General features: G+C 34.0%; 1 protein-coding gene and 4 pseudogenes across 1 annotated transcript; all 5 read left to right on the top strand.

The window, feature by feature from the left end:
- The first annotated feature begins 520 nt into the window (after positions 1–520).
- Positions 521–17,297, top strand: LOC127074671 (mitochondrial uncoupling protein 1-like; annotated as a pseudogene).
- Positions 5,101–27,882, top strand: part of LOC127074677 (mitochondrial uncoupling protein 1-like) — a 43,935-nt pseudogene continuing 21,153 nt past the window's right edge.
- LOC127074672 (mitochondrial uncoupling protein 1-like) overlaps positions 11,231–27,882 on the top strand; it is a 21,261-nt pseudogene continuing 4,609 nt past the window's right edge.
- LOC127074676 (uncharacterized) lies at positions 13,500–13,999 on the top strand. The gene has a single exon (XM_051016021.1). The coding sequence runs from the start codon at positions 13,520–13,522 to the stop codon at positions 13,805–13,807; it is 288 nt and encodes a 95-aa protein (XP_050871978.1). The 5' UTR covers positions 13,500–13,519; the 3' UTR covers positions 13,808–13,999.
- Positions 18,275–27,882, top strand: part of LOC127074679 (mitochondrial uncoupling protein 1-like) — a 30,491-nt pseudogene continuing 20,883 nt past the window's right edge.

Below are 27,882 nucleotides of genomic sequence, written 5' to 3'. Positions count from 1 at the left end.
TAATTTAGAACAATGTGCATAATATTTTATTAGCCTTTTGGATTGGATTCACAGCCGGTCTTAGGTAATTACAATGGCTGATGCGGTCGCAACTGTAATTACATTGTTGTTGTAGACATCTCTAAAATCTTTATATTATGATTGTAACTTATCAATGTGTATTATATGGTTAGTCTTTTGGGTTGGCTCTAGTGATGGGATTGCAATTGCATTTGGAATGTTGTTGCAGAGATCTTTTAAACATATTTATATTGCAATTGTAAATGTAGTTATGACTGTAGTCTGTAAAAATGTGTATAACATCTGATTAGTTTTTTGGATTAAGCTATCCTCGTAAATTTAAGTCATAACAGCGGCCTAAAACCTTAATGTTGAAGCTACGACTACAATTGCTGACAGTAGTTTAGAACAATGTGTGTAATATCATTAGCGAATAGAATCAATAAAAATTTGAATTTTTTTTTTCTGAAGGTTTTTGGAAGAAACAACATGGGTAGCAAGGCACCAAGTTGGTCTGACCAATGGGGAAATGGTGGGCTTGGCAGCGACGAGTATGAGGACGATGTGATGGTGAAGAAGAATAATAAGAGCAACGGAAGTGGCAAGATGGCAGATGCAAAAGCTATGGCGTCGGTTAGTATGGGCAAAGCGAAAACAGTTGCAATCGTCGGTGCTGACAAAGCTAAGTCAGCTGCTGTGGTAGGTGCTCAGAAGGTGAAGAGTGGAACCTCTGCCGGATTCATATGGATCAAGAATCAGTGTCAGAAAAAGAAGTAAGAACAAAAAAGCTCACTCATTTGCTTGGACTTTGGACAGTTTCATATCATGTCTATGTTAAATATACCATTGGTGCTCAACTATAGTTTTTATTGATTTGGTTTTTAATTTGGAGTACAGAAGTTCATAATAGCTTTGTTTTCTATGTTTCTGGATTTATAATCATAGATAAATTTTACAGTTTTACTTTTATATTTTTTGTGCCACAGTGTTCATATTTCAGAAGTGTAAACTTTTAATTTTGTTTGAAATCGTGATTTCCGTTTTTGATTTGGTTCTCACAATATAGATAATGCATTCATAGAAAGTAAGTTACTTTAACTTGTTGGTATCTTCCAAAGGTAACTAGAAATAGGATGTTTGGTTTAGTAGGACTTTCTCATTGTATCTTGTTCTTTTTCCTCTTTCAAAAGACTTCCCATAAAGGTCAATGCCACTCTTTTTATGCTTATAACATCATGCATTTTTATAATTCCGTCGTTTTGTTTACTCTAAAATGTTACTCTTTTTATTTTCCAAAATTATTTTGGAGTGATAACTAACTTGTTCGTTCGAGTCTTTGTAGGAAGGTATGTACGCTCTTGACATGAATAGATCAAAATGAGTCTTGTGGTCATTACAAGTAATGTTCTTCTATGGCCTCTTTTCATTTGGTTTTTAGAATGTATGCTAAGTGATTGTTTTGTTACAAATAGTAAATACTGCACAAATCTATAATAAATATTGGACTGTTTCTGGCACTTTCTTTTTTATATTATTCGGGTAAGGGTTGTATTGTGTTTTGATTTCACTATTTTTTTGGGTCATATTTGATAGGGAGAGCCAACAGTTGAGGTTACAAATGAAGGTGTTGATGCTGCAGGGCATACAATTGGTACATCTTTGGAGGTCATTTCCAACTTAGGAAGGTTCTCAACCCCAAAAGTGTGATCAAACCAACATCACTAGCTAAAGATTATTTTGAATCCATAACTCACTTGATCGTCCGATACTTTGTAGGTACCACACCTTTGCTATGATCATGTCAGTCTTAAGGCCCTTAGAGGTAATGTTCTTATGTTTGCCTCTTTGAATTTTGTTTGATTTGTTTGTGCCCAACAAATTATTCAGGTTTATTCGTTGATTTCGTTTATTAATATCTACAAGTTTTATAAAAACGTGAAGCCTTTTCTTGACTTGAACATTTTTTTAGATATTATTCAGTTTTTTTTGAACTATGCAATGATTAAATGAACTTGTTCTTTGTCTAAATTCAATATTTCTTCCATATTAAATCTCGTTGCTTTACTTCACTTGTTCAGTTTATTTTTTCTGAATTTATAGTAATTTGTGACCTTTTTCATGAGATATAGAAAGTGATGCAGGGATCCTTTGATTTGGAAGCATAATTCGGTCTGCACCCCAGCTATTTTTCATATAGAGTTTCATGCATTACATTAGATTAAATCACATAAATTTGTTAATTAATCTGAAGAACCTACACCTCCGATCAAAGGTGTGTCCAATGTCAGACACGTGTTGGTTTTTGTTTCTGACACTGACTTACCACATTTAAATTATTATTTTTTTTAAATTAATACTGGTGTTGACGTGTCATTCTCGTGTCCCATGCTCGTATTGTATAAAAATTTTTGAAATCCATAATATGAAATTTCCAATGCCTTGTTCTGGTCATTGTTATCAATATGTGGTAAATGTGTCTTTAATAGATATTGATGTACATCAACTTGAAAATTGGCATATTGTTTATAATTCATTTCAGATCCTAGTAATTTTCAACTATGACTACCAAAATCTTTTTATTGGGACTTTTAGGTAAAAAGTCATCTTGCATATGTTCTGATTTGTACAAATTTGCTGAAGTGGTTTTCCTTCAAATGTGGTTGCAGGGATTTGTCATCGTCTCAGTTTTATTCGATACAACATCTTGCCCTCATACATCCTAACAAAATGGGGTAGCCGGACGTAAAAATATGCATCTTGTAGAAACCGTTTGGACCCTACTTCTCTATGGTAATGTTCCATTCTGGTTCGGGAGGATATTATGCTAATATGGCATGTTACCTTATAAACCTCATGCCCTCGTCTGCCCTTAACAATAATATCCCTCACTTAATTTTGTTATTTCCTTATTCCCCCTTCACCCAATTCCTCCTCGTTTCTTCGAGTCTACAATATTTGTTAAAGTAAATGCTCGTGACGGCGACGGTACCGGTGATCATCCATGATTCTCTTTCTCTCTCTTCCAGGTTACTCCTACCCTATCTCATATCGGAACATTGGGGACAATGTTCGGTTTAAGTGTGGGAGGAGATTTTTATCGTTTTTTATTGCTTTTCTTTGTTTTTAGTATGTTTTGAGCGTTTTTTGTTGTTTGCTTTTCCTTTCAATAAAATAACATGTGTTTGACGAGTCATCTGTGTAGTGTATCCGTATTTCTCCTATTTCTTTAACCTTACCAAAAAAAAATTGTGAGCAAAGAAAACAGTGCATCTTGAATATTCAGGCTATAAGACAGGTTTATGACGGGATGTAAAAGACTTGGGAAAACGTTTTTTAAAAATCGGTATTGTCTTAATAACGTAGGCTTCATGATTATAAGAGTCGATCCCGACACCCCATGTGTTGTGGTCCCAATTTTTTTTACAAATAAGTCCTTAAGTAGTTTATCCTTGCAGTCAGCTCCGGCTTAAGCATGCTCTACGTAGGTGACCGATGAAAATAAGTGAATGATCACAAAAAAATAAATATATATATATATATATATATATATATATATATATATATATATATATATATATATATATATATATATATATATATATATATATATATATATATATATATATATATATATATATATATATATATATAAGAATATGCCTATTGTTGGTTGGTTCAGAGGTATCTGGTGCTGAACTTGGTAGGGTGGATTACGATCCAATCCCCCACAACTGCAAATTGGGTTAAATAAAGGGGTTACACCAACTTATGTACCAGAGCCCCATATATATATATATAAGAATATGCCTATTGTTGGTTGGTTCAGAGGTATCTGGTGCTGAACTTGGAAGGGTGGATTACGATCCAATCCCCCACAACTGCAAATTGGGTTAAATAAAGGGGTTACACCAACTTATGTACCAGAGCCCCATATATATATATATATAAGAATATGCCTATTGTTGGTTGGTTCAGAGGTATCTGGTGCTGAACTTGGAAGGGTGGATTACGATCCAATCCCCCACAACTGCAAATTGGGTTAAATAAAGGGGTTACACCAACTTATGTACCAGAGCCCCATGCTTAGAAAAATAAAAAAAAAATATATATATATAAATATATATATATATATATATATATATATATATATATATATATAAATATATATATAAGAATATGCCTATTGTTGGTTGGTTCAGAGGTATCTGGTGCTGAACTTGGTAGGGTGGATTACGATCCAATCCCCCACAACTGCAAATTGGGTTAAATAAATGGGTTACACCAACTTATGTACCAGAGTCCCATGCTTAAGATCATAGTCACTAACCGGTCACTTTACTATGAGTATGTACGGATAACGGGCTTAATGTGATTGCACTTGAATGAAAAGGACTTTAAGAAAACGAAAAGAAGCCTACGACCGCATTACCCCACCATAAGTCTTTTTGCCTTGAATTAAGTCTAGTTGATATTGTTTTTTTTGCATAAACTATAAAGAGTTTTGTTTGAGGACAAACAAAGGTTTAAGTGTGGGAGAATTTGATCACACTGAATCACACCGTATTTTTGACTCGGATTTCACATGTTTATTAGGACTTTATTATCATTTTGTTTGTATTATGCTCTCTTTTATGTTGTTTTCAGATATTTAGCTCTTTTGGGACCCTTTTCGAAGAAACGAAGCAAAAAAACCAAAAATGAGGGTTTTTCGGCAAATATTGTACACATGACGTTGCGCATGGCGGCCGCTATAGGAGAAGCTATGACTCATCAGCCCTTAACCAGGAGGTAATCCGTCACATCGGGGGGTTATCTCACTTTAGTGAGATTGAGTTGGGTCACTTCTTATTTTATCGCTTTTATTTATTTTACTTGTCTTGCTTTAAGTTATTTAATTTATGTCCACACTTTACTTTATTTAATTTCTCATTGGCGATCAGTGGCATAAAAACCTTTCAGTTCTTTCTCTCCTTTACAATTGTGCAAAATTTCAGGTTTTCTCCTTCTTCCTCTCTCTCAAACCATTTTTCTACTTCTTCTTTCTCTCGATTTCGCTCTTAACTGTTTTTTTCACTAACTATAACATTTTTACTTTTGAAGCTATGGTGGGAGGTGGTGGCAGTAATTCTGATATCTCCTTTGCCAGCACTTTCGCCAGTAGTGCTTTCTCTGCATGTTTCGCTGAGGTACATATATGCATGTCGCTATATATTTATTCCCTTTTCTTTAGGTTTTCATTAGATTGGGAATTCTCTTTACTTTGTAATCTGTTTTTGTTATCATCTTGTTGTGTAAAAACTATTATGTAGCACTGACACATCTTAAAACAGCGCCTCTATGTTTCAGACACTTGCACAAATATTTATTTTTTAAAATTATTATCTGTGTCGCTGTGTTAGTGTCGATACACTTGCACAGATACTTATTTTTTTAAATTATTATCGGTGTCTCTATGTTCAGGGAGTCCGGTGCTTAGTAGTGTGAAACCGGTTTGGGTTTTTGAATTTGAACCTATTGTTTTTTGTTGTGTATTAAAGGATACTACTTAATTGTGTTTTGACTGTGATGGACTTTGATTTGTGTGTTTTTAATGTTCTGGGAATTTGTGCTTTTGTTGTGGCATACGATGTTGACGGGTTGTTGTAATCGGAGAAAATTATGTAAACGTAACCTCACGTGTCTTGTGTTGTATCAGACATGGACGCATCTTGGACCTAAAGTGTTGGTGTTACATAGATCTATAGTAGTGGGTCAGAAAATTGGATGAACTAGGGAATGATTTTTTTGTAGTTATCTAAGTTGCATTTTTTTTCTTTTACTTTGATTATTACTACCCTTTTGCTTGGTCAGAGTTAAGTTGAATATGAGTTGGTGTGCAAATTTGTTTTTGATGATAAGCTTTTCATGAAGGTTGGCTCAATTTGTGGTTGAGCGTATCCAATTGCTAGTGGTTAGTCTTAGTGGGTGTTTGGATTGACGGTGAGTTTGGCAGAAGCACGATGATTTTGGCAAAACCTAAAATTTGGAGATTCAATAGAATTATAGTTCTGCTGTGACTTCTCAAACTCACTGTGATTCCAAACATGTATAGGCACATAGGAAATGTTTTTGTCAAGGGCTCTTATGTTATTAAAGGATTTTGCTTTAAACTCATGGCTGTTATTTTCAAGATGTAATGTTGATTAATTACGATTGGTCTATGCTCGGTGATTTGTAGTTGCAGATCTTGGAATTGGATGTTGGGATAAATCGATTGTTTTGTTGAAAGTCTTAATTATCTGTTTGGGAGGAAATTTTTTGAAAATGCTGTATTTGATATTCACTGAACGAATCAGCAGTGAAGAATGGCACAATAGTTGAATAGTTTTCTATAAATTTTCCCATGCAACAATTTTCGATTTATTCACAAATTTTCCTTGTTTAAGGAGATCGATTCAGCTTATCATATATAAACTATGCTGTTTTGCATCTTCCGTTTGCTTGTTAGATGTCATGTTGTAGTGCTTTTTCAAGAATTCGTTCTAACGTATATTGAATATTACATCCTCAAATTTATCTTTGATATAGATATGTACTATTCCTCTGGACACTGCCAAAGTTAGGCTTCAGCTTCAAAAGCAAGCTGTAGCTGGTGACACGATAGACTTACCTAAATATAAGGGCAATGCTGGGAACAGTTGGAACCATTGCCAGGGAAGAGGGTCTTTCAGCGCTCTAGAAGGGAATTGTGCCAGGGTTACACCGTCAATGTTTGTATGGAGGTTTAAGAATTGGGTTATACGAGCCTGTGAGTATTGACTGTGTCTCAAAGATTGTTTATTTATTTGAGTTCATATATCTACTTTTTAGCGTATGCAATTTGATTGTTTGAATTATTTGGGATATTTAACAGGTTAAGAATTTGTATGTTGGGAAAGACCATGTTGGAGATGCTCCATTGGTGAAAAAAATTCTCGCTGCATTAACAACTGGTAAATCCAATTATATTTCTCCTAAAGCTCTCAATACATAATGCGTAATCATGATACTGAAACCTGTTTGATTTTTCTTTATCAACAGGTGCTGCTGTAGCAATTGCAGTGGCAAATCCTACCCATCTTGTCAAAGTTAGACTTCAAGCAGAAGGAAAATTGCCTCCTGGCGTGCCAAGGCGCTACACTGGATCATTGAATGCTTATTCAACAATTGTGAAACAAGTATTTTCCTTTAACCTTCTATGATTTGTGAAAGATAAAGATGATTTTAGTCCTTTTCTATGATCCAAACTCATAATTAGTCTTGTTTAATCTCTATCAAACAATCAGGAGGGAGTCAGAGCACTTTGGACTGGCATTGGCCCCAATGTCGCAAGAAATGCTATCATTAATGCTGCTGAGCTAGCCAGCTATGATCAAGTGAAAGAGGTAATGTAAAAGATACTAAACTGCGTTTTTGAGTTAAATTTTGCTATTACTCCAATTTCATTTATTTTAATAGCCTGTTTTTTTTCCTTCTACTGCAGACCATTTTGAAAATTCCAGGCTTCACCGATAACGTTGTTACACATCTTCTTTCTGGTCTTGGGCGGGTTTTTTTGCAGTGTGTATTGGCTCCCCAGTTGACGTGGTAATTTATCAGTGTTTACTTGTGAATATCAATGTTTGATTGTGCACTTTTTATTGTCTCATCATGTTATCTATAGTGTGTTAACTATATGTACTACATTCAGTTGCTTGGTGAGCTTCTAAACTATGCAGTTTTGCCTTTTCCCTAATTCAATTTTTCGAATTTTCTTCTTCAGGTAAAGTCAAGAATGACGGGAGATCCTAGTTACAAAAGCACCATTGATTGTTTCGTCAAAACATTAAAAAATGATGTATGGTTTTTTCTGCTATCATTACTTTTCCCTTTTCTTTATTTAAGCATTAATTGTATAAAACAAAATACTTCACAGAACTTGATCATATCAAATTGATAAGAGGTGGGTGCTTGGAGTATTATCTGCAACCATTGCAAATTGAACTAACATCATTTGAACTTTCAGTTTTCATGGCATCTTTAAACATTCTCATTTCTCACGCCTGCTTATATGCTAACATAAAACTGTTCACTTTCATTTCTACGTTACATAATATGCTTTTTTTTCTTTGCATAACTCTCTGTTGTGGAAGTGGTGAAGGAATTCTCCAATAACTTATGTTTTAATTGGAGAAATATTGAAATCGGTATGTCATTTGATTGGTTTTGCAGGGACCTTTAGCCTTTTATAAGGGATTCATACCAAATTTCGGACGGCTAGGATCTTGGAATGTGATCATGTTTTTAACTCTAAAACAGGTATGAGTTGAGTACTTTGTGATAGATCCAAAATTTGGATCAAAATAAAATAACAATTTTTAATTTAATCAAAACCAAACATGAGTCCAACTGTTGTTATGAACGTACCCAAGCATTGATAGTGACATTTATGTGTTAATTGACTATGTTCTTTGTTGTAACATACATTCTCACAATTAACCTACAAATTTTGCTGTTTTAATTCCTATGTTTTTTGTTTTGACGCAGACTAAAAAGTTTGTCAAAAGCTTGGAATCGGCCTAAGCTCAACTAAGCAAGAGTAGAATTTTATGAGAATGATCTCAGGTGGTGGTGCTAACAGAAATCACAGGAAAATAAAACTTTTCCAGTTAAGGTGGTAAATTATTTCTTAAATTCGCCTTTCTAAGAACACATGAACGCTATTTTTGGATTCTGAGATACATCAAAGAGAATATTCCAGTTGAAATAACATCTAACGAATAAATTTCAGACGAAAGACCTTGGTAAACTCCTATATTTTTTGGGTATTGAGGTAGTCAAATCTAAAGATAATATGGTAATTTCTCCGGGGAAATATGTTATGGATACTTTTGAAGAAACAAGTTTGTAGAATGCTAAACCAGTTAATACTCTTATGGGTTCAAGTGTTAAAATTCTACCTAATCAGGGGGAGCTTCTATATGAATTAAGGATGTATAGGCTATTAGTTGGAAAGTTAAATTATCTCACAGTCACACGACCCAACATTTCTTTTTCGGTTAGTGTGGTGAAGTAGTTCTTAAATTCTCCTTTCTAAGAACACATGAACGCTATTTTTTGGATTCTAAGATACATTAAAGGTTCTCCAGGAAAATGTCTCATTTATGAAAATAAAGGACATACTCAGATAGTTGGATATCCTAACGCTGATTGGGAAAACTCACCCATTGTTAGACGATTTACCTCTGAGTATTGTTTATTTGTTGAAGGAAACCTAATATCCTATAAAAGTAAGAAACATAATGTAGTTGCAAGATCAAGTGCTGAGGTAGAATATAAGGTTATGACACTAGTAACATGTGAGGTCGTTTGGTTGAATCAACTGCTCAAAGAACTTCAATTTGAAAAAATAAGACCATGACCCTTATTTGTGATAACCAAGTTCCATTACGTATTGTTTTGAATCCAGGTTTCATGAGAGGACCAAACATTGTCAGAGAGAAGATAGAATCAAACGACATTGTCACAAGTTTTGTCAACTCTAATGATCAATTGGAATGTGTTTACAAAATCCCAACGAGATTCTAAAACTAATTATATATGTGGCAAGCTTAGTGCATTTAGCTTATATGTTCAAATTTGAGGGGGAGTGTTAATATTTGTATAGAGAATATTCCATTGAATATTTCTTAACCTATCTAGAATATAATAGAATATACCATTGCATATTCCTTATGTAATTAACATAATATACCGTATAATACAATCTTCGTCATGTTATTCAGACATATTGTATATTCAAATGTCCCTCAATCTCATATTTCAACAATTTGTCTATGAAATTGTGAAGTTCTCATGATTTGTTGGAGGATATCTAAGGTAGTATGTTTTTTTTTTACTAATATTATTTTGAATTTACAATTAATATTTTTTTTTCTTCCTTTGCAAGATTTAAAACAATGCATGTGTGTAGTTTTTTCTTAAAATATGATGAGGCTCATCATATGAATTTTTGTTGCTTTTAACTACTTCTCTTTTATAATTTGTATTAGTATAATACTACAAATATTTGTTTACAAAATCAGCGAATTTGTTTTCGTCTACGTGATTTCTTTGTGCTATCTACCTATGTCCACTAAATTATGGATTTCGAAACAATACCTAAGTGCATGTTTAATAAAGCTATTCACTAAGAGATTGCACAACAATGTTTATAACATAACAATTTTTTTTTATGAATTCTACTTTGCAAGTTGTCTTGTAGACTATTTGTAAAAAAAAAAACTATAATTAATATAGATAATGCATTCATAGAATGTAAATTTTGTTGGTATCATCCAAAGGTAAACTATAAATACTATGTTTGGTTAGGTAGGACTTTCTATCTGTATGTTGTTCTTTTTTCTTTTTCAAAGACTTCCCATAAAGGTCAATGTCACTCTTTTATGCTTATAACATCATGTGTTGGTATAATTTCGTCTTTTTGTTTACTCTAAAATGTTACTCTTTTTATTTTCCAAAATTATTTTGAAGTGATAACTAACTTATTCGTCCGAATCTTTGTAGGAAGGTATGTACGCTCTTGTCATGAATAGATCAAAATGAGTCTTGAGGTCATTACAAGTAATGTTCTTCTATTGCTTCTTTTCATTTGATTTTTACAATAAATGCAAAGTGATTGTTTTGTTACAAGTAGTAAATACTGCACAAATCCATAACAAATATTGAGCAGTTTCTCGCACTTTCTTTTTTATATTATACCGATAACGGTTGTATTGTGTTTTGATTTCACTGTTTCTTTTGGTCATATTTGATAGGGAGAGCCAGCCGTTGAGGTTACAAATGAAGGTTTTGATGCTGCAGGGCATACAGTTGGTACATCTTTAAAGGTCGTGTTCAAACTTAGGAAGGTTCTCAACCCCAAGAGTGTGATCAAACCAACATCACTAGCTAAAGATTATTTTGAATCCATAACTAACTTGATCGTCCGATACTTTGTAGATACCACACCTTTGCTATGACCATGTCAGTCTTGAAGTCCTTAGAGGTAATGTTCTTCTGTTTGCCTATTTTAATTTGGTTTGATTTGTTTGTGCTCAACAAATTATTCAGGTTCATTCGTTGATTTCATTTATTAACGTACAAGTTTTATAAAGTAGTGAAACCTTTTCTTGACTTGAACTTTTTTTCAGATATTATTCAGGTCTTTTATGGACTATGCAATGATTAAATGATCTTATTCTTTGTCACATCGGGGGTTATCTCACTTTAGTGAGATTGAGTTGGGTCACTTCTTATTTTATCGCTTTTATTTATTTTACTTGTCTTGCTTTAATTTATTTAATTTATGTCCACACTTTACTTTATTTAATTTCTCATTGGCGATCAGTGGCATAAAAACCTTTGAGTTCTTTCTCTCCTTCACAATTGTGCAAAATTTCAGGTTTTCTCCTTCTTCCTCTCTCTCAAACCATTTTTCTACTTCTTCTTTCTCTCGTTTTCGCTCTTAACTGTTTTTTTCACTAACTATAACATTTTTATTTTTGAAGCTATGGTGGGAGGTGGTGGCAGTAATTCTGATATCTCCTTTGCCGGCACTTTCGCCAGTAGTGCTTTCTCTGCATGTTTCGCTGAGGTACATTTATGCATGTCGCTATATATTTATTCCCTTTTCTTTAGGTTTTCATTAGATTGGGAATTCTCTTTACTTTGTAATCTGTTTTTGTTATCATCTTGTTGCGTAAAAACTATTATGTAGCACTGACACATCTTAAAACAGCGCCTGTATGTTTCAGACACTTGCACAGATATTTATTTTTTAAAATTATTATCTGTGTCGCTGTGTTAGTGTCGATACACTTGCACAGATACTTATTTTTTTAAATTATTATCGGTGTCTCTATGTTAGTGTCTATTCATGTTCAGGGAGTCAGTGCTTAGTAGTGTGAAACCGGTCTGGGTTTTTGAATTTGAACTTATTATTTTTAGTTGTGTATTAAAGGATACTACTTAATTGTGTTTTGACTGTGATGGACTTTGATTTGTGTGTTTTTAATGTTCTGGGAATTTGTGCTTTTGTTGTGGCATACGATGTTGATGTCATTTAGATAATAACTAACAACCTATTATTCATTTCAATTGACTCTGTTAGGTACGTTGTTTTATTTCCCCAATGTTATTTTGAATCCATCCATCTGTTACTATTGTTGTGTCGTGATGAGTAGGATCAAACTCCTTCAGGTAAAGTAACTAGAAATAGAATGGCATTTAGTATGTGTGGTTAACTATGACTTCCTAACCGTATCTTGTTCTTTTTCCTTTTTCACAGACTTGTTGGTCACCACCATCTTCCTTCCTTACATTACACTTCCTTCCAATCCCCATCCTCTCTCCTCAATTTCTCAAGGTGATTCTCTCTCTCTATTCTTAATTTCATATCTTCAATCTAATTTCATAGCTTCAGTTGTTTCTCGATAGAAAAACCAAAAAAAAAACCTATTTTTTCTGTTCTAAAATACCTCAATGCATGCAATTCTGTGTAATTGATTCAATTACTGTTCGTGTAACCGCCATGGGGAAAATTGATAAGCCCTTTTCGTTGCTTTCAATTCATTGAGAGATCTTGCGGAACTAATTGAGTTTTCGTTTTAATTCGTTAAGAGATCTATTGAATCCTGATTTTTTGTATTTTTTTTGTTCAATTCTTTGGTACTCGAATTTGCATTGAATAGGATATCCATATTGATGAACTGTCGTAATCAACGCCGAACGTGTGAAGTGTTTATTTGATTTTAGTAATGCTGACCAATGCTGACGTTATGAGCTCTGTAGCACCGACGCGTAAGTTTTATTCAGTCTTTTTTGAAATTATTACTAGTTTCGATGTGTATGGGTTGGTGTTGGTGTTGTGTCGGTGTCTCTGTATTTGTCTTCGTGTTTGACTTTGGTCGTAACAGTGGCAGTGATGCGATCCCAATTGCAGTTGTGATGTTGTTGCATAAATCTCTAAAACCTTTATATTGTGGTTGGTGACCGTAATTTAGAACAATGTGCATAATATTTTATTAGCCTTTTGGATTGGATTCACAGCCGGTCTTAGGTAATTACAATGGCTGATGCGGTCGCAACTGTAATTACATTGTTGTTGTAGACATCTCTAAAATCTTTATATTATGGTTGTAACTTATCAATGTGTATTATATGGTTAGTCTTTTGGGTTGGCTCTAGTGATGGGATTGCAATTGCATTTGGAATGTTGTTGCAGAGATCTTTTAAACATATTTATATTGCAATTGTAAATGTAGTTATGACTGTAGTCTGTAAAAATGTGTATAACATCTGATTAGTTTTTTGGATTAAGCTATCCTCGTAAATTTAAGTCATAACAGCGGCCTAAAACCTTAATGTTGAAGCTACGACTACAATTGCTGACAGTAGTTTAGAACAATGTGTGTAATAGCATTAGCGAATAGAATCAATAAAAATTTGATTTTTTTTTTCTGAAGGTTTTGGAAGAAACAACATGGGTAGCAAGGCACCAAGTTGGTCTGACCAATGGGGAAATGGTGGGCTTGGCAGCGACGAGTATGAGGACGATGTGATGGTGAAGAAGAATAATAAGAGCAACGGAAGTGGCAAGATGGAAGATGCAAAAGCTATGGCGTCGGTTAGTATGGGCAAAGCGAAAACAGTTGCAATCGTCGGTGCTGACAAAGCTAAGTCAGCTGCTGTGGTAGGTGCTCAGAAGGTGAAGAGTGGAACCTCTGCCGGATTCATATGGATCAAGAATCAGTGTCAGAAAAAGAAGTAAGAACAAAAAAACTCACTCATTTGCTTGGACTTTGGACAGTTTCATATCATGTCTATGTTAAATACACCATTGGTGCTCAACTATAGTTTTTATTGATTTGGTTTTTAATTTGGAGTACAGAAGTTCATAATAGCTTTGTTTTCTATGTTTCTGGATTTATAATCATAGATAAATTTTACAGTTTTACTTTTATATTATTTGTGCCACAGTGTTCATATTTCAGAAGTGTAAACTTTTAATTTTGTTTGAAATCGTGATTTCCGTTTTTGATTTGGTTCTCACAATATAGATAATGCATTCATAGAAAGTAAGTTACTTTAACTTGTTGGTATCTTCCAAAGGTAACTAGAAATAGGATGTTTGGTTTAGTAGGACTTTCTCATTGTATCTTGTTCTTTTTCCTCTTTCAAAAGATTTCCCATAAAGGTCAATGCCACTCTTTTATGCTTATAACATCATGCATTTTTATAATTCCGTCGTTTTGTTTACTCTAAAATGTTACTCTTTTTATTTCCCAAAATTATTTTGGAGTGATAACCAACTTGTTCGTTCGAGTCTTTGTAGGAAGGTATGTACGCTCTTGACATGAATAGATCAAAATGAGTCTTGTGGTCATTACAAGTAATGTTCTTCTATGGCCTCTTTCATTTGGTTTTTAGAATGTATGCTAAGTGATTGTTTTGTTACAAATAGTAAATACTGCACAAATCTATAATAAATATTGGACTGTTTCTGGCACTTTTTTTTTTATATTAATCGGGTAAGGGTTGTATTGTGTTTTGATTTCACTGTTTTTTTTGGTCATATTTGATAGGAAGAGCCAACAGTTGAGGTTACAAATGAAGGTGTTGATGCTGCAGGGCATACAATTGGTACATCTTTGGAGGTCATTTCCAACTTAGGAAGGTTCTCAACCCCAAGAGTGTGATCAAACCAACATCACTAGCTAAAGATTATTTTGAATCCATAACTAACTTGATCGTCCGAAACTTTGTAGGTACCACACCTTTGCTATGATCATGTCAGTCTTGAGGCCCTTAGAGGTAATGTTCTTATGTTTGTATGGAGGTTTAAGAATTGGGTTATACGAGCCTGTGAGTATTGACTGTGTCTCAAAGATTGTTTATTTATTTGAGTTCATATATCTACTTTTTAGCGTATGTAATCTGATTGTTTGAATTATTTGGGATATTTAACAGGTTAAGAATTTGTATGTTGGGAAAGACCATGTTGGAGATGCTCCATTGGTGAAAAAAATTCTCGCTGCATTAACAACTGGTAAATCCAATTATATTTCTCCTAAAGCTCTCAATACATAATGCGTAATCATGATACTGAAACCTGTTTGATTTTTCTTTATCAACAGGTGCTGCTGTAGCAATTGCAGTGGCAAATCCTACCGATCTTGTCAAAGTTAGACTTCAAGCAGAAGGAAAATTCCCTCCTGGCGTGCCAAGGTGCTACACTGGATCATTGAATGCTTATTCAACAATTGTGAAACAGGTATTTTCCTTTAACCTTCTATGATTTGTGAAAGATAAAGATGATTTTAGTCCTTTTCTAAGATCCAAACTCATAATTAGTCTTGTTTAATCTCTATCAAACAATCAGGAGGGAGTCAGAACACTTTGGACTGGCATTGGCCCAATGTCGCAAGAAATGCTATCATTAATGCTGCTGAGCTAGCCAGTTATGATCAAGTGAAAGAGGTAATGTAAAAGATACTAAACTGCGTTTTTGAGTTAAATTTTGCTATTACTCCAATTTCATTTATTTTAATAGCCTGTTTTTTTTCCTTCTACTGCAGACCATTTTGAAAATTCCAGGCTTCACCGATAACGTTGTTACACATCTTCTTTGGGCGGGTTTTTTTGCAGTGTGTATTGGCTCCCCAGTTGACGTGGTAATTTATCAGTGTTTACTTGTGAATATCAATGTTTGATTGTGCACTTTTTATTGTCTCATCATGTTATCTATAGTGTGTTAACTATATGTACTACATTCAGTTGCTTGGTGAGCTTCTAAACTATGCAGTTTTGCCTTTTCCCTAATTCAATTTTTCGAATTTTCTTCTTCAGGTGAAGTCAAGAATGACGGGAGATCCTAGTTACAAAAGCACCATTGGTTGTTTCGTCAAAACATTAAAAAATAATGTATGGTTTTTTCTGCTATTATTACTTTTCCCTTTTCTTTATTTAAGCATTAATTGTATAAAACAAAATACTTCACAGAACTTGATCATATCAAATTGATAAGAGGTGGGTGCTTGGAGTATTATCTGCAACCATTGCAAATTGAACTAGCTAAAGATTATTTTGAATCCATAACTAACTTGATCGTCCGATACTTTGTAGGTACCACACCTTTGCTATGATCATGTCAGTCTTGAGGCCCTTAGAGGTAATGTTCTTATGTTTGCCTCTTTTAATTTTGTTTGATTTGTTTGTGCCCAACAAATTATTCAGGTTCATTCGTTGATTTCGTTTATTAATATGTACAAGTTTTATAAAAACGTGAAGCCTTTTCTTGACTTGAACATTTTTTCAGATATTATTCAGTTTTTTTTGAACTATGCAATGATTAATTCAATATTTCTTCCATATTAAATCTCGCTGCTTTACTTCACTTGTTTAGTTTATTTTTCTGAATTTATAGTAATTTGTGACCTTTTTCATGAGATATAGAAAGTGATGCAGGGATCCTTTGATTTGGAAGCATAATTCGGTCTGCACCCCAGCTATTTTTCATATAGAGTTTCATGCATTACATTAGATTAAATCACATAAATTTGTTAATTAATCTGAAGAACCTACACCTCCGATCAAAGGTGTGTCCAATGTCAGACACGTGTTGGTTTTTGTTTCTGACACTGACTTACCACATTTAAATTATTATTTTTTTTAAATTAATACTGGTGTTGACGTGTCATTCTCGTGTCCCATGCTCGTATTGTATAAAAAAATTTGAAATCCATAATATGAAATTTCCAATGCCTTGTTCTGGTCATTGTTATCAATATGTGGTAAATGTGTCTTTAATAGATATTGATGTACATCAACTTGAAAATTGGCATATTGTTTATAATTCATTTCAGATCCCAGTAATTTTCAACTATGACTACCAAAATCTTTTTATTGGGACTTTTAGGTAAAAAGTCATCTTGCATATGTTCTGATTTGTACAAATTTGCTGAAGTGGTTTTCCTTCAAATGTGGTTGCAGGGATTTGTCATCGTCTCAGTTTTATTCGATACAACATCTTGCCCTCATACATCCTAACAAAATGGGGTAGCCGGACGTAAAAATATGCATCTTGTAGAAACCGTTTGGACCCTACTTCTCTATGGTAATGTTCCATTCTGGTTCTGGAGGATATTATGCTAATATGGCATGTTACCTTATAAACCTCATGCCCTCGTCTGCCCTTAACAACAATATCCCTCACTTAATTTTGTTATTTCCTTATTCCCCCTTCACCCAATTCCTCCTCGTTTCTTCGAGTCTACAATATTTGTTAAAGTAAATGCTCGTGACGGCGACGGTACCGGTGATCATCCATGGTTCTCTTTCTCTCTCTTCCAGGTTACTCCTACCCTATCTCATATCGAAACATTGGGGACAATGTTCGGTTTAAGTGTGGGAGGAGATTTTATCGTTTTTTATTGCTTTTCTTTATTTTTAGTATGTTTTGAGCGTTTTTTGTTGTTTGCTTTTCCTTTCAATAAATAACATGTGTTTGACGAGTCATCTGTGTAGTGTATCCGTATTTCTCCTATTTCTTTAACCTTACCAAAAAAAATTGTGAGCAAAGAAAACAGTGCATCTTGAATATTCAGGCTATAAGACAGGTTTATGACGGGATGTAAAAGACTTGGGAAAACGTTTTTTAAAAATCGGTATTGTCTTAATAGCGTAGGCTTCATGATTATAAGAGTCGATCCCGACACCCCATGTGTTGTGGTCCCAATTTTTTTTACAAATAAGTCCTTAAGTAGTTTATCCTTGCAGTCAGCTCCGGCTTAAGCATGCTCTACGTAGGGGACCGATGAAAATAAGTGAATGATCACAAAAATATATATATATATATATATATATATATATATATATATATATATATATATATATATATATATATATATAAAAGAATATGCCTATTGTTGGTTGGTTCAGAGGTATCTGGTGCTGAACTTGGTAGGGTGGATTACGATCCAATCCCCCACAACTGCAAATTGGGTTAAAAAAGGGGTTACACCAACTTATGTACCAGAGCCCCATATATATATATATAAGAATATGCCTATTGTTGGTTGGTTCAGAGGTATCTGGTGCTGAACTTGGAAGGGTGGATTACGATCCAATCCCCCACAACTGCAAATTGGGTTAAATAAAGGGGTTACACCAACTTATGTACCAGAGCCCCATATATATTATATATAAGAATATGCCTATTGTTGGTTGGTTCAGAGGTATCTGGTGCTGAACTTGGAAGGGTGGATTACGATCCAATCCCCCACAACTGCAAATTGGGTTAAATAAAGGGGTTACACCAACTTATGTACCAGAGCCCCATGCTTAGAAAATATATATATATATATATATATATAAGAATATGCCTATTGTTGGTTGGTTCAGAGGTATCTGGTGCTGAACTTGGTAGGGTGGATTACGATCCAATCCCCCACAACTGCAAATTGGGTTAAATAAATGGGTTACACCAACTTATGTACCAGAGTCCCATGCTTAAGATCATAGTCACTAACCGGTCACTTTACTATGAGTATGTACGGATAACGGGCTTAATGTGATTGCACTTGAATGAAAAGGACTTTAAGAAAACGAAAAGAAGCCTACGACCGCATTACCCCACCATAAGTCTTTTTGCCTTGAATTAAGTCTAGTTGATATTGTTTTTTTTGCATAAACTATAAAGTGTTTTGTTTGAGGACAAACAAAGGTTTACGTGTGGGAGAATTTGATCACACTGAATCACACCGTATTTTTGACTCGGATTTCACATGTTTATTAGGACTTTATTATCATTTTGTTTGTATTATGCTCTCTTTTATGTTGTTTTCAGATATTTAGCTCTTTCGGGACCCTTTTCGAAGAAACGAAGCAAAAAAACCAAAAATGAGGGTTTTTCGGCAAATATTGTACATATGGCGTTGCACATGGCGGCCGCTATAGGAGAAGCCATGACTCATCAGCCCTTAACCAGGAGGTAATCCGTCACATCGGGGGGTTATCTCACTTTAGTGAGATTGAGTTGGGTCACTTCTTATTTTATCGCTTTTATTTATTTTACTTGTCTTGCTTTAAGTTATTTAATTATGTCCACACTTTACTTTATTTAATTTCTCATTGGCGATCAGTGGCATAAAAACCTTTCAGTTCTTTCTCTCCTTCCCAATTGTGCAAAATTTCAGGTTTTCTCCTTCTTCCTCTCTCTCAAACCATTTTTCTACTTCTTCTTTCTCTCGATTTCGCTCTTAACTGTTTTTTTCACTAACTATAATATTTTTACTTTTGAAGCTATGGTGGGAGGTGGTGGCAGTAATTCTGATATCTCCTTTGCCGGCACTTTCGCCAGTAGTGCTTTCTCTGCATGTTTCGCTGAGGTACATATATGCATGTCGCTATATATTTATTCCCTTTTCTTTAGGTTTTCATTAGATTGGGAATTCTCTTTACTTTGTTATCATCTTGTTGTGTAAAAACTATCATGTAGCACTGACACATCTTAAAACAGCGCCTCTATGTTTCAGACACTTGCACAAATATTTATTTTTTAAAATTATTATCTGTGTCGCTGTGTTAGTGTCGATACACTTGCACAGATACTTATTTTTTTAAATTATTATCGGTGTCTCTATGTTAGTGTCTATTCATGTTCAGGGAGTCGGTGCTTAGTAGTGTGAAACCGGTTTGGGTTTTTGAATTTGAACCTATTGTTTTTTGTTGTGTATTAAAGGATACTACTTAATTGTGTTTGACTGTGATGGACTTTGATTTGTGTGTTTTTAATGTTCTGGGAATTGTGCTTTTGTTGTGGCATACGATGTTGACGGGTTGTTGTAATCGGAGAAAATTATGTAAACGTAACCTCACGTGTCTTGTGTTGTATCAGACATGGACGCATCTTGGACCTTAAGTGTTGGTGTTACATAGATCTATAGTAGTGGGTCAGAAAATTGGATGAACTAGTGAATGTGATTTTTTTGTAGTTATCTAAGTTGCATTTTTTTCTTTTACTTTGATTATTACTACCCTTTTGATTGGTCAGAGTTAAGTTGAATATGAGTTGGTGTGCAAATTTGTTTTTGATGATAAGCTTTTCATGAAGGTTGGCTCAATTGTGGTTGAGCGTATCCAATTGCTAGTGGTTAGTCTTAGTGGGTGTTTGGATTGACATTGAGTTTGGCAGAAGCACGAGATTTTGGCAAAACCTAAAATTTGGAGATTCAATAGAATTATAGTTCTGCTGTGACTTCTCAAACTCACTGTGATTCCAAACATGTATAGGCACATAGGAAATGTTTTTGTCAAGGGCTCTTATGTTATTAAAGGATTTTGCTTTACACTCATGGCTGTTATTTTCAAGATGTAATGTTGATTAATTACGATTGGTCTATGCTCGGTGATTTGTAGTTGCAGATCTTGGAATTGGATGTTGGGATAAATCGATTGTTTTGTTGAAAGTCTTAATTATCTGTTTGGGAGGAAATTTTTTGAAAATGCTGTATTTGATATTCACTGACTGAATCAGCAGCGAAGAATGGCACAATAGTTGAATAGTTTTCTATAAATTTTCCCATGCAACAATTTTCGATTTATTCACAAATTTTCCTTGTTTAAGGAGATCGATTCAGCTTATCATATATACACTATGCTGTTTTGCATCTTCCGTTTGCTTGTTAGATGTCATGTTGTAGTGCTTTTTCAAGAATTCGTTCTAACGTATATTGAATATTACATCCTCAAATTTATCTTTGATATAGATATGTACTATTCCTCTGGACACTGCCAAAGTTAGGCTTCAGCTTCAAAAGCAAGCTGTAGCTGGTGACACGATAAACTTACCTAAATATAAGGGCAATGCTGGGAACAGTTGGAACCATTGCCAGGGAAGAGGGTCTTTCAGCGCTCTGGAAGGGAATTGTGCCAGGGTTACACCGTCAATGTTTGTATGGAGGTTTAAGAATTGGGTTATACGAGCCTGTGAGTATTGACTGTGTCTCAAAGATTGTTTATTTATTTGAGTTCATATATCTACTTTTTAACGTATGCAATCTGATTGTTTGAATTATTTGGGATATTTAACAGGTTAAGAATTTGTATGTTGGGAAAGACCATGTTGGAGATGCTCCATTGGTGAAAAAAATTCTCGCTGCATTAACAATTGGTAAATCCAATTATATTTCTCCTAAAGCTCTCAATACATAATGCGTAATCATGATACTGAAACCTGTTTGATTTTCTTTATCAACAGGTGCTGCTAGCAATTGCAGTGGCAAATCCTACCGATCTTGTCAAAGTTAGACTTCAAGCAGAAGGAAAATTGCCTCCTGGCGTGCCAAGGCGCTACACTGGATCATGAATGCTTATTCAACAATTGTGAAACAGGTATTTTCCTTTAACCTTCTATGATTTGTGAATGATAAAGATGATTTTTGTCCTTTTCTATGATCCAAACTCATAATTAGTCTTGTTTAATCTCTATCAAACAATCAGGAGGGAGTCAGAGCACTTTGGACTGGCATTGGCCCCAATGTCGCAAGAAATGCTATCATTAATGCTGCTGAGCTAGCCAGCTATGATCAAGTGAAAGAGAGGTAATGTAAAAGATACTAAACTGCGTTTTTGAGTTAAATTTTGCTATTACTCCAATTTCATTTATTTTAATAGCCTGTTTTTTTCCTTCTACTGCAGACCATTTTGAAAATTCCAGGCTTCACCGATAACGTTGTTACACATCTTCTTTCTGGTCTTGGGCGGGTTTTTTTGCAGTCTGTATTGGCTCCCCAGTTGACGTGGTAATTTATCAGTGTTTACTTGTGAATATCAATGTTTGATTGTGCACTTTTTATTGTCTCATCATGTTATCTATAGTGTGTTAACTATATGTACTACATTCAGTTGCTTGGTGAGCTTCTAAACTATGCAGTTTTGCCTTTCCCTAATTCAATTTTTCGAATTTTCTTCTTCAGGTGAAGTCAAGAATGACGGGAGATCCTAGTTACAAAAGCACCATTGATTGTTTCGTCAAAACATTTAAAAAATGATGTATGGTTTTTTCTGCTATTATTACTTTTCCCTTTTCTTTATTAAGCATTAATTGTATAAAACAAAATACTTCACAGAACTTGATCATATCAAATTGATAAGAGGTGGGTGCTTGGAGTATTATCTGCAACCATTGCAAATTGAACTAACACGATTTGAACTTTCAGTTTTCATGGCATCTTTAAACATTCTCATTTCTCACGCCTGCTTATATGCTAACATAAAACTGTTCACTTTCATTTCTACGTTACATAATATGCTTTTTTTTCTTTGCATAACTCTCTGTTGTGGAAGTGGTGAAGGAATTCTCCAATAACTTATGTTTTAATTGGAGAAATATTGAAATCGGTATGTCATTTGATTGGTTTTGCAGGGACCTTTAGCCTTTTATAAGGGATTCATACCAAATTTCGGACGGCTAGGATCTTGGAATGTGATCATGTTTTTAACTCTAGAACAGGTATGACTTGAGTACTTTGTGATAGATCCAAAATTTGGATCAAAATAAAATAACAATTTTTAATTTAATCAAAACCAAACATGAGTCCAACTGTTGTTATGAACGTACCCAAGCATTGATAGTGACATTTATGTGTTAATTGACTATGTTCTTTGTTCTAACATACATTCTCACAATTAACCTACAAATTTTGCTGTTTAATTCCTATGTTTTTTGTTTTGACGCAGACTAAAAAGTTTGTCAAAAGCTTGGAATCGGCCTAAGCTCAACTAAGCAAGAGTAGAATTTTATGAGAATGGTCTCAGGTGGTGGTGCTAAAAGAAATCACAGGAAAATAAAACTTTTCCAGTTAACGTGGTAAATTATTTCTTAAATTCTCCTTTCTAAGAACACATGAACGCTATTTTTTGGATTCTGAGATACATCAAAGAGAATATCCAGTTGAAATAACATCTATCGAATAAATTTCAGACGAAAGACCTTGGTAAACTCTATATTTTTTGGGTATTGAGGTAGTCAAATCTAAAGATGATATGGTAATTTCTCCGGGGAAATATGTTATGGATACTTTTGAAGAAACAAGTTTGTAGAATGCTAAACCAGTTAATACTCTTATGGATTCAAGTGTTAAAATTCTACCTAATCAGGGGGAGCTTCTATATGAATTAAGGATGTATAGGATTAGTTGGAAAGTTAAATTATCTCACAGTCACATGTCCCAACATTTCTTTTTCGGTAGTGTGGTGAAGTAGTTCTTAAATTCTCCTTTCTAAGAAAACATGAACGCTATTTTTTTGGATTCTAAGATACATTAAAGGTTCTCCAGGAAAATGTCTCATTTATGAAAATAAAGGACATACTCAGATAGTTGGATATCCTAACGCTGATTGGGAAAACTCACCCATTGTTCGACGATTTACCTCTGAGTATTGTTTATTTGTTGAAGGAAACCTAATATCCTATAAAAGAAAGAAACATAATGTAGTTGCAAGATCAAGTGCTGAGGTAGAATATAAGGTATGACACTAGTAACATGTGAGGTTGGTTGAATCAACTGCTCAAAGAACTTCAATTTGAAAAAATAAGACCATGACCCTTATTTGTGATAACCAAGTTCCATTACGTATTGTTTTGAATCCAGGTTTCATGAGAGGAACAACATTGTCAGAGAGAAGATAGAATCAAACGACATTGTCACAAGTTTTGTCAACTCTAATGATCAATTGGTATGTGTTTACAAAATTCCAACGAGATCCTAAAACTAATTATATATGTGGCAAGCTTAGTGCATTTAGCTTATATGTTCAAATTTGAGGGGGAGTGTTAATATTTGTATAGAGAATATTCCATTGAATATTTCTTAACCTATCTAGAATATAATAGAATATACCATTGCATATTCCTTATGTAATTATATATATACCGTATAATACAATCTTCGTAATGTTATTCAGACATATTGTATATTCAAATGTCCCTCAATCTCATATTTCAACAATTTGTCTATGAAATTGTGAAGTTCTCATGATTTGTTGGAGGATGTCTAAGGTAGTATGTTCTTTTTTTTTACTAATATTATTTTGAATTTACAATTAATTTTTTTTTTTCTTCCTTTGCAAGATTTAAAACAATGCATGTGTGTAGTTTTTTCTTAAAATATGATGATGCTCATTATATGAATTTTTGTTGCTTTTAACTACTTCTCTTTTATAATTTGTATTAGTATAATACTACAAATATTTGTTTACAAAATCAGTGAATTTGTTTTCGTCTACGCGATTTCTTTGTGCTATCTACCTATGTCCACTAAATTATGGATTTGAAACAATACCTAAGTGCATGTATAATAAAGCTATTCACTAAGAGATTGCACAACAATGGTTATAACATAACATTTTTTTTTATGAATTCTACTTTGCAAGTTGTCTCGTAGACTATTTGTAAAAAAAAAAACTATAATTAATATAGATAATGCATTCATAGAAAGTAAATTTTGTTGGTATCATCCAAAGGTAACTATAAATACTATGTTTGGTTAGGTAGGACTTTTATCTGTATGTTGTTCTTTTTCATTTTTCAAAGACTTCCCATAAAGGTCAATGTCACTCTTTTATGCTTATAACATCATGTGTTGTTATAATTCGTCTCTTTTTGTTTACTCTAAAATGTTACTCTTTTTATTTTCCAAAATTATTTTGAAGTGATAACTAACTTGTTCGTCCGAATCTTTGTAGGCAGGTATGTACGCTCTTGTCATGAATAGATTAAAATGAGTCTTGAGGTCATTATATGTAATGTTTCTATTGCTTCTTTTCATTTGGTTTTTACAATAAATGCAAAGTGATTGTTTTGTTACAAGTAGTAAATACTGCACAAATCCATAACAAATATTGAGCAGTTTCTCGCACTTTCTTTTTTATATATACTGATAAGGGTTGTATTGTGTTTGATTTCACTGTTTCTTTTGGTCATATTTGATAGGGAGAGCCAGCCGTTGAGGTACAAATGAAGGTTTTGATGCTGCAGGGCATACAATTGGTACATCTTTAGAGGTCGTGTTCAAATTAGGAAGGTTCTCAACCCCAAGAGTGTGATCAAACCAACATCACTAGCTAAAGATTATTTTGAATCCATAACTAACTTGATCATCCGATACTTGTAGATACCCACCTTTGCTATGACCATGTCAGTCTTGAAGTCCTTAGAGGTAATGTTCTTCTGTTTGCCTATTTTAATTTGGTTTGATTTGTTTGTGCTCAACAAATTATTCAGGTTCATTCGTTGATTTCATTTATTAATGTACAAGTTTTATAAAATCCTGAAGCTTTTCTTGACTTGAACTTTTTTCCAGATATTATTCAGGTCTTTTTTGGACTATGCAATGATTAAATGAGCTTATTCTTGTCTAAATTCAATATTTCTTCCATATTAAATTTGGCTGCCTTAGTTCACTTGTCAGGTTATTTTTCCTGAATTTATTGTAATTGGTGATCGGTTCCATGAGAATAGAAAGTGATGCAGGGAACCTTTGATTTGGAAGTATAATTGGGTCTGCATCCCAGGTATTTTTCATATAGAGTTTCATGTATTTGTTTAGATTATATCACAAATTGTTAATTGATTTGTAGTACCTACACCTCCAATCAAAGGTGTGTCCAAAGTCAGGGACGTGTTGGTTCCTGACACTTCCTGACTGACACACATCCACATTCAATTGATTAATTTTTTCAAATTATTATGGTGTTGACGTGGCACTGTCGTGTCTCATGTCCGTATTGTATAGGTTAATTATTAATTAGTGCATAAAGAAAAGTTTGAAATCCATAATATGAAATTTCCAGGCCTTGTTCTGGTCATTGTTATCCATATGTGGTAACTCTTCTTTAATAGATATTGATGTACATCAACTTGAAGAATTGCATATGGTTATAATTCATTTCAGATCCCAGTAATTCCAACTATGACTACCAAAATTTTTTATTATTACTTCAATGTGGTTACAATATGTAGGTCAAAAGTTATCCTGCATATTTTCTGATTTGTACTAATTTGCTGAAGTGGGTTTTCCTTCAAATGTGGGTTGCAGGGATTTGTCATGTCTCAGCTTACATCGATACAACATTGCTGCAGTTCATTTAAAATTATCCATCTCCTTCTGCAATCTATAAGAAAAATTGCATGACTAATATACCCTTGTTATGGTTTTATGGATAATCTTTCTCATATTTGAATATGCAATTGTAAACTTGTCATGATCTGCGCGTGAGAATATCTAAAATACTATGTTCTTTTATTTACAATATTATTTTGAATTCATAACTTGACCGTCGGAGTTTTTGCAGGTACCACACCTTTGCCGTGTCATGCTATGTTCATGAGTATGATGAAAACAGAAAGGAAATGGTAGGAAGTTTGGTTTGCTGTGATCGGTTCCATGATGAGATATAGAAAGTGATGCAGGACGCCTTTGATCATGCTCAACAAAGCTGCTAGAGGTGTCAAGAACAGAAGCAGCCTGCGGCTACCCTATTGGAAGCACCATCCGTTCCTCAACCAAACTACGAGTGGATGAGTGTCATTGACTCGAGGGTCTGCTGGAACATTGGAAATGGGCAGAGGGTGAAAATGTGGGTGACAACTGGTTCCTGGGTCAGGCTGAGCTTGAAGTGTGGAGTCATGCCTCAACCCTAGTGATTCGGTTGATCGAAGATGACGCAAACAATGGAAATTGTGAGTATTCTTCATCTATTAATGCTGATTAAGAAACAAAAGATAGAGTTCTTAGATGATGAGATTCTCACATGATCACACTATCGTCACCTCATCGTACTCCCTCACCACTGCAGAAAACACGCTTACGGTTAATGATGAAATATTGATGCGGTTAATGTAGTATTTGTTTCGAAGATTTTAAGGTTGGTGTCTGTCTGCCATGTTTGCATATGTTTCATAAGGATTGTATTCAAGATTGGTGAATGTAGGCAATTCTTGTCGTTGTGTAGGTTTCAAATTGAACTGAAACAGTTACGTATGGATGTTTTCCATTCTAGAAAAAACAAGTTAGATGCAGAATTCTAGTAAAAACAGTTACGTTGTATTTCTGTTGTTTTTGTTTTTACTTATGTTGATGGTAAGTTACTGTAATACTAAATATGGTTCAATCAGAATTAGCTAATTTTGTGGAATAACTCTTTCTATAGGGTTGGCTTGGTCTTCTTGTATATCAATATCCTATGATACATGTGAGTCGTAACTTACTCAATACTAAATTGAATATCATTTGATAACCATATTTCTGTCTTGTTTATTTTATTTCTCATTTTCTCTAATAATCTTTTCTCAATCTTGATGTGTTCTCTTCTGATGGATCACCACATTCCTCACCATGTTCTCAGATTTCATTACGTCACCCCCAGCGGCACCAAACCTAATAAAAAAACGAAAGATACAGTTTTTAGATGATGAGATTCCTCAATGATTCACACTATCGTCACCTCATCATACTTCCTCACCACCGCAGAAAACACGCTTACGGTGGTTAATGGATGAAATTATTTAGCTTGGTGAGATGCGATTAGAACTGTTTCGTCTCATCAACAACAATCAAGAAGCCATGGATGCTGAAAGAATGAGGAAAATCGCAATCTTGATGTCATTTAGAAATAACTAAAACTTTTTATTCATTTCAATTGATTCTGATAGGTACGTGTTTTATTTCCCAATGTTATTTGAATCATCCATCTGTTACTAGTTGTGTCGTGTGAGTAGGATCAAACTCCTTCATGTAAAGTAACTAGAAATAGAATGGCATTTAGTATGTGTGGTTAACTATG

The sequence above is a fragment of the Lathyrus oleraceus genome, chromosome 4 (assembly GCF_024323335.1).
Source record: "Lathyrus oleraceus cultivar Zhongwan6 chromosome 4, CAAS_Psat_ZW6_1.0, whole genome shotgun sequence".
NCBI lineage: Eukaryota > Viridiplantae > Streptophyta > Magnoliopsida > Fabales > Fabaceae > Lathyrus > Lathyrus oleraceus.
This window is presented reverse-complemented; position numbering and strand designations above follow the sequence as displayed.

Coding starts and splice junctions, on each gene's coding strand:
- LOC127074676 (XM_051016021.1), top strand. CDS start 13,520: ATGGGTAGCAAGGCACCAAGTTGGTCTGACCAATGGGGAAATGGTGGG.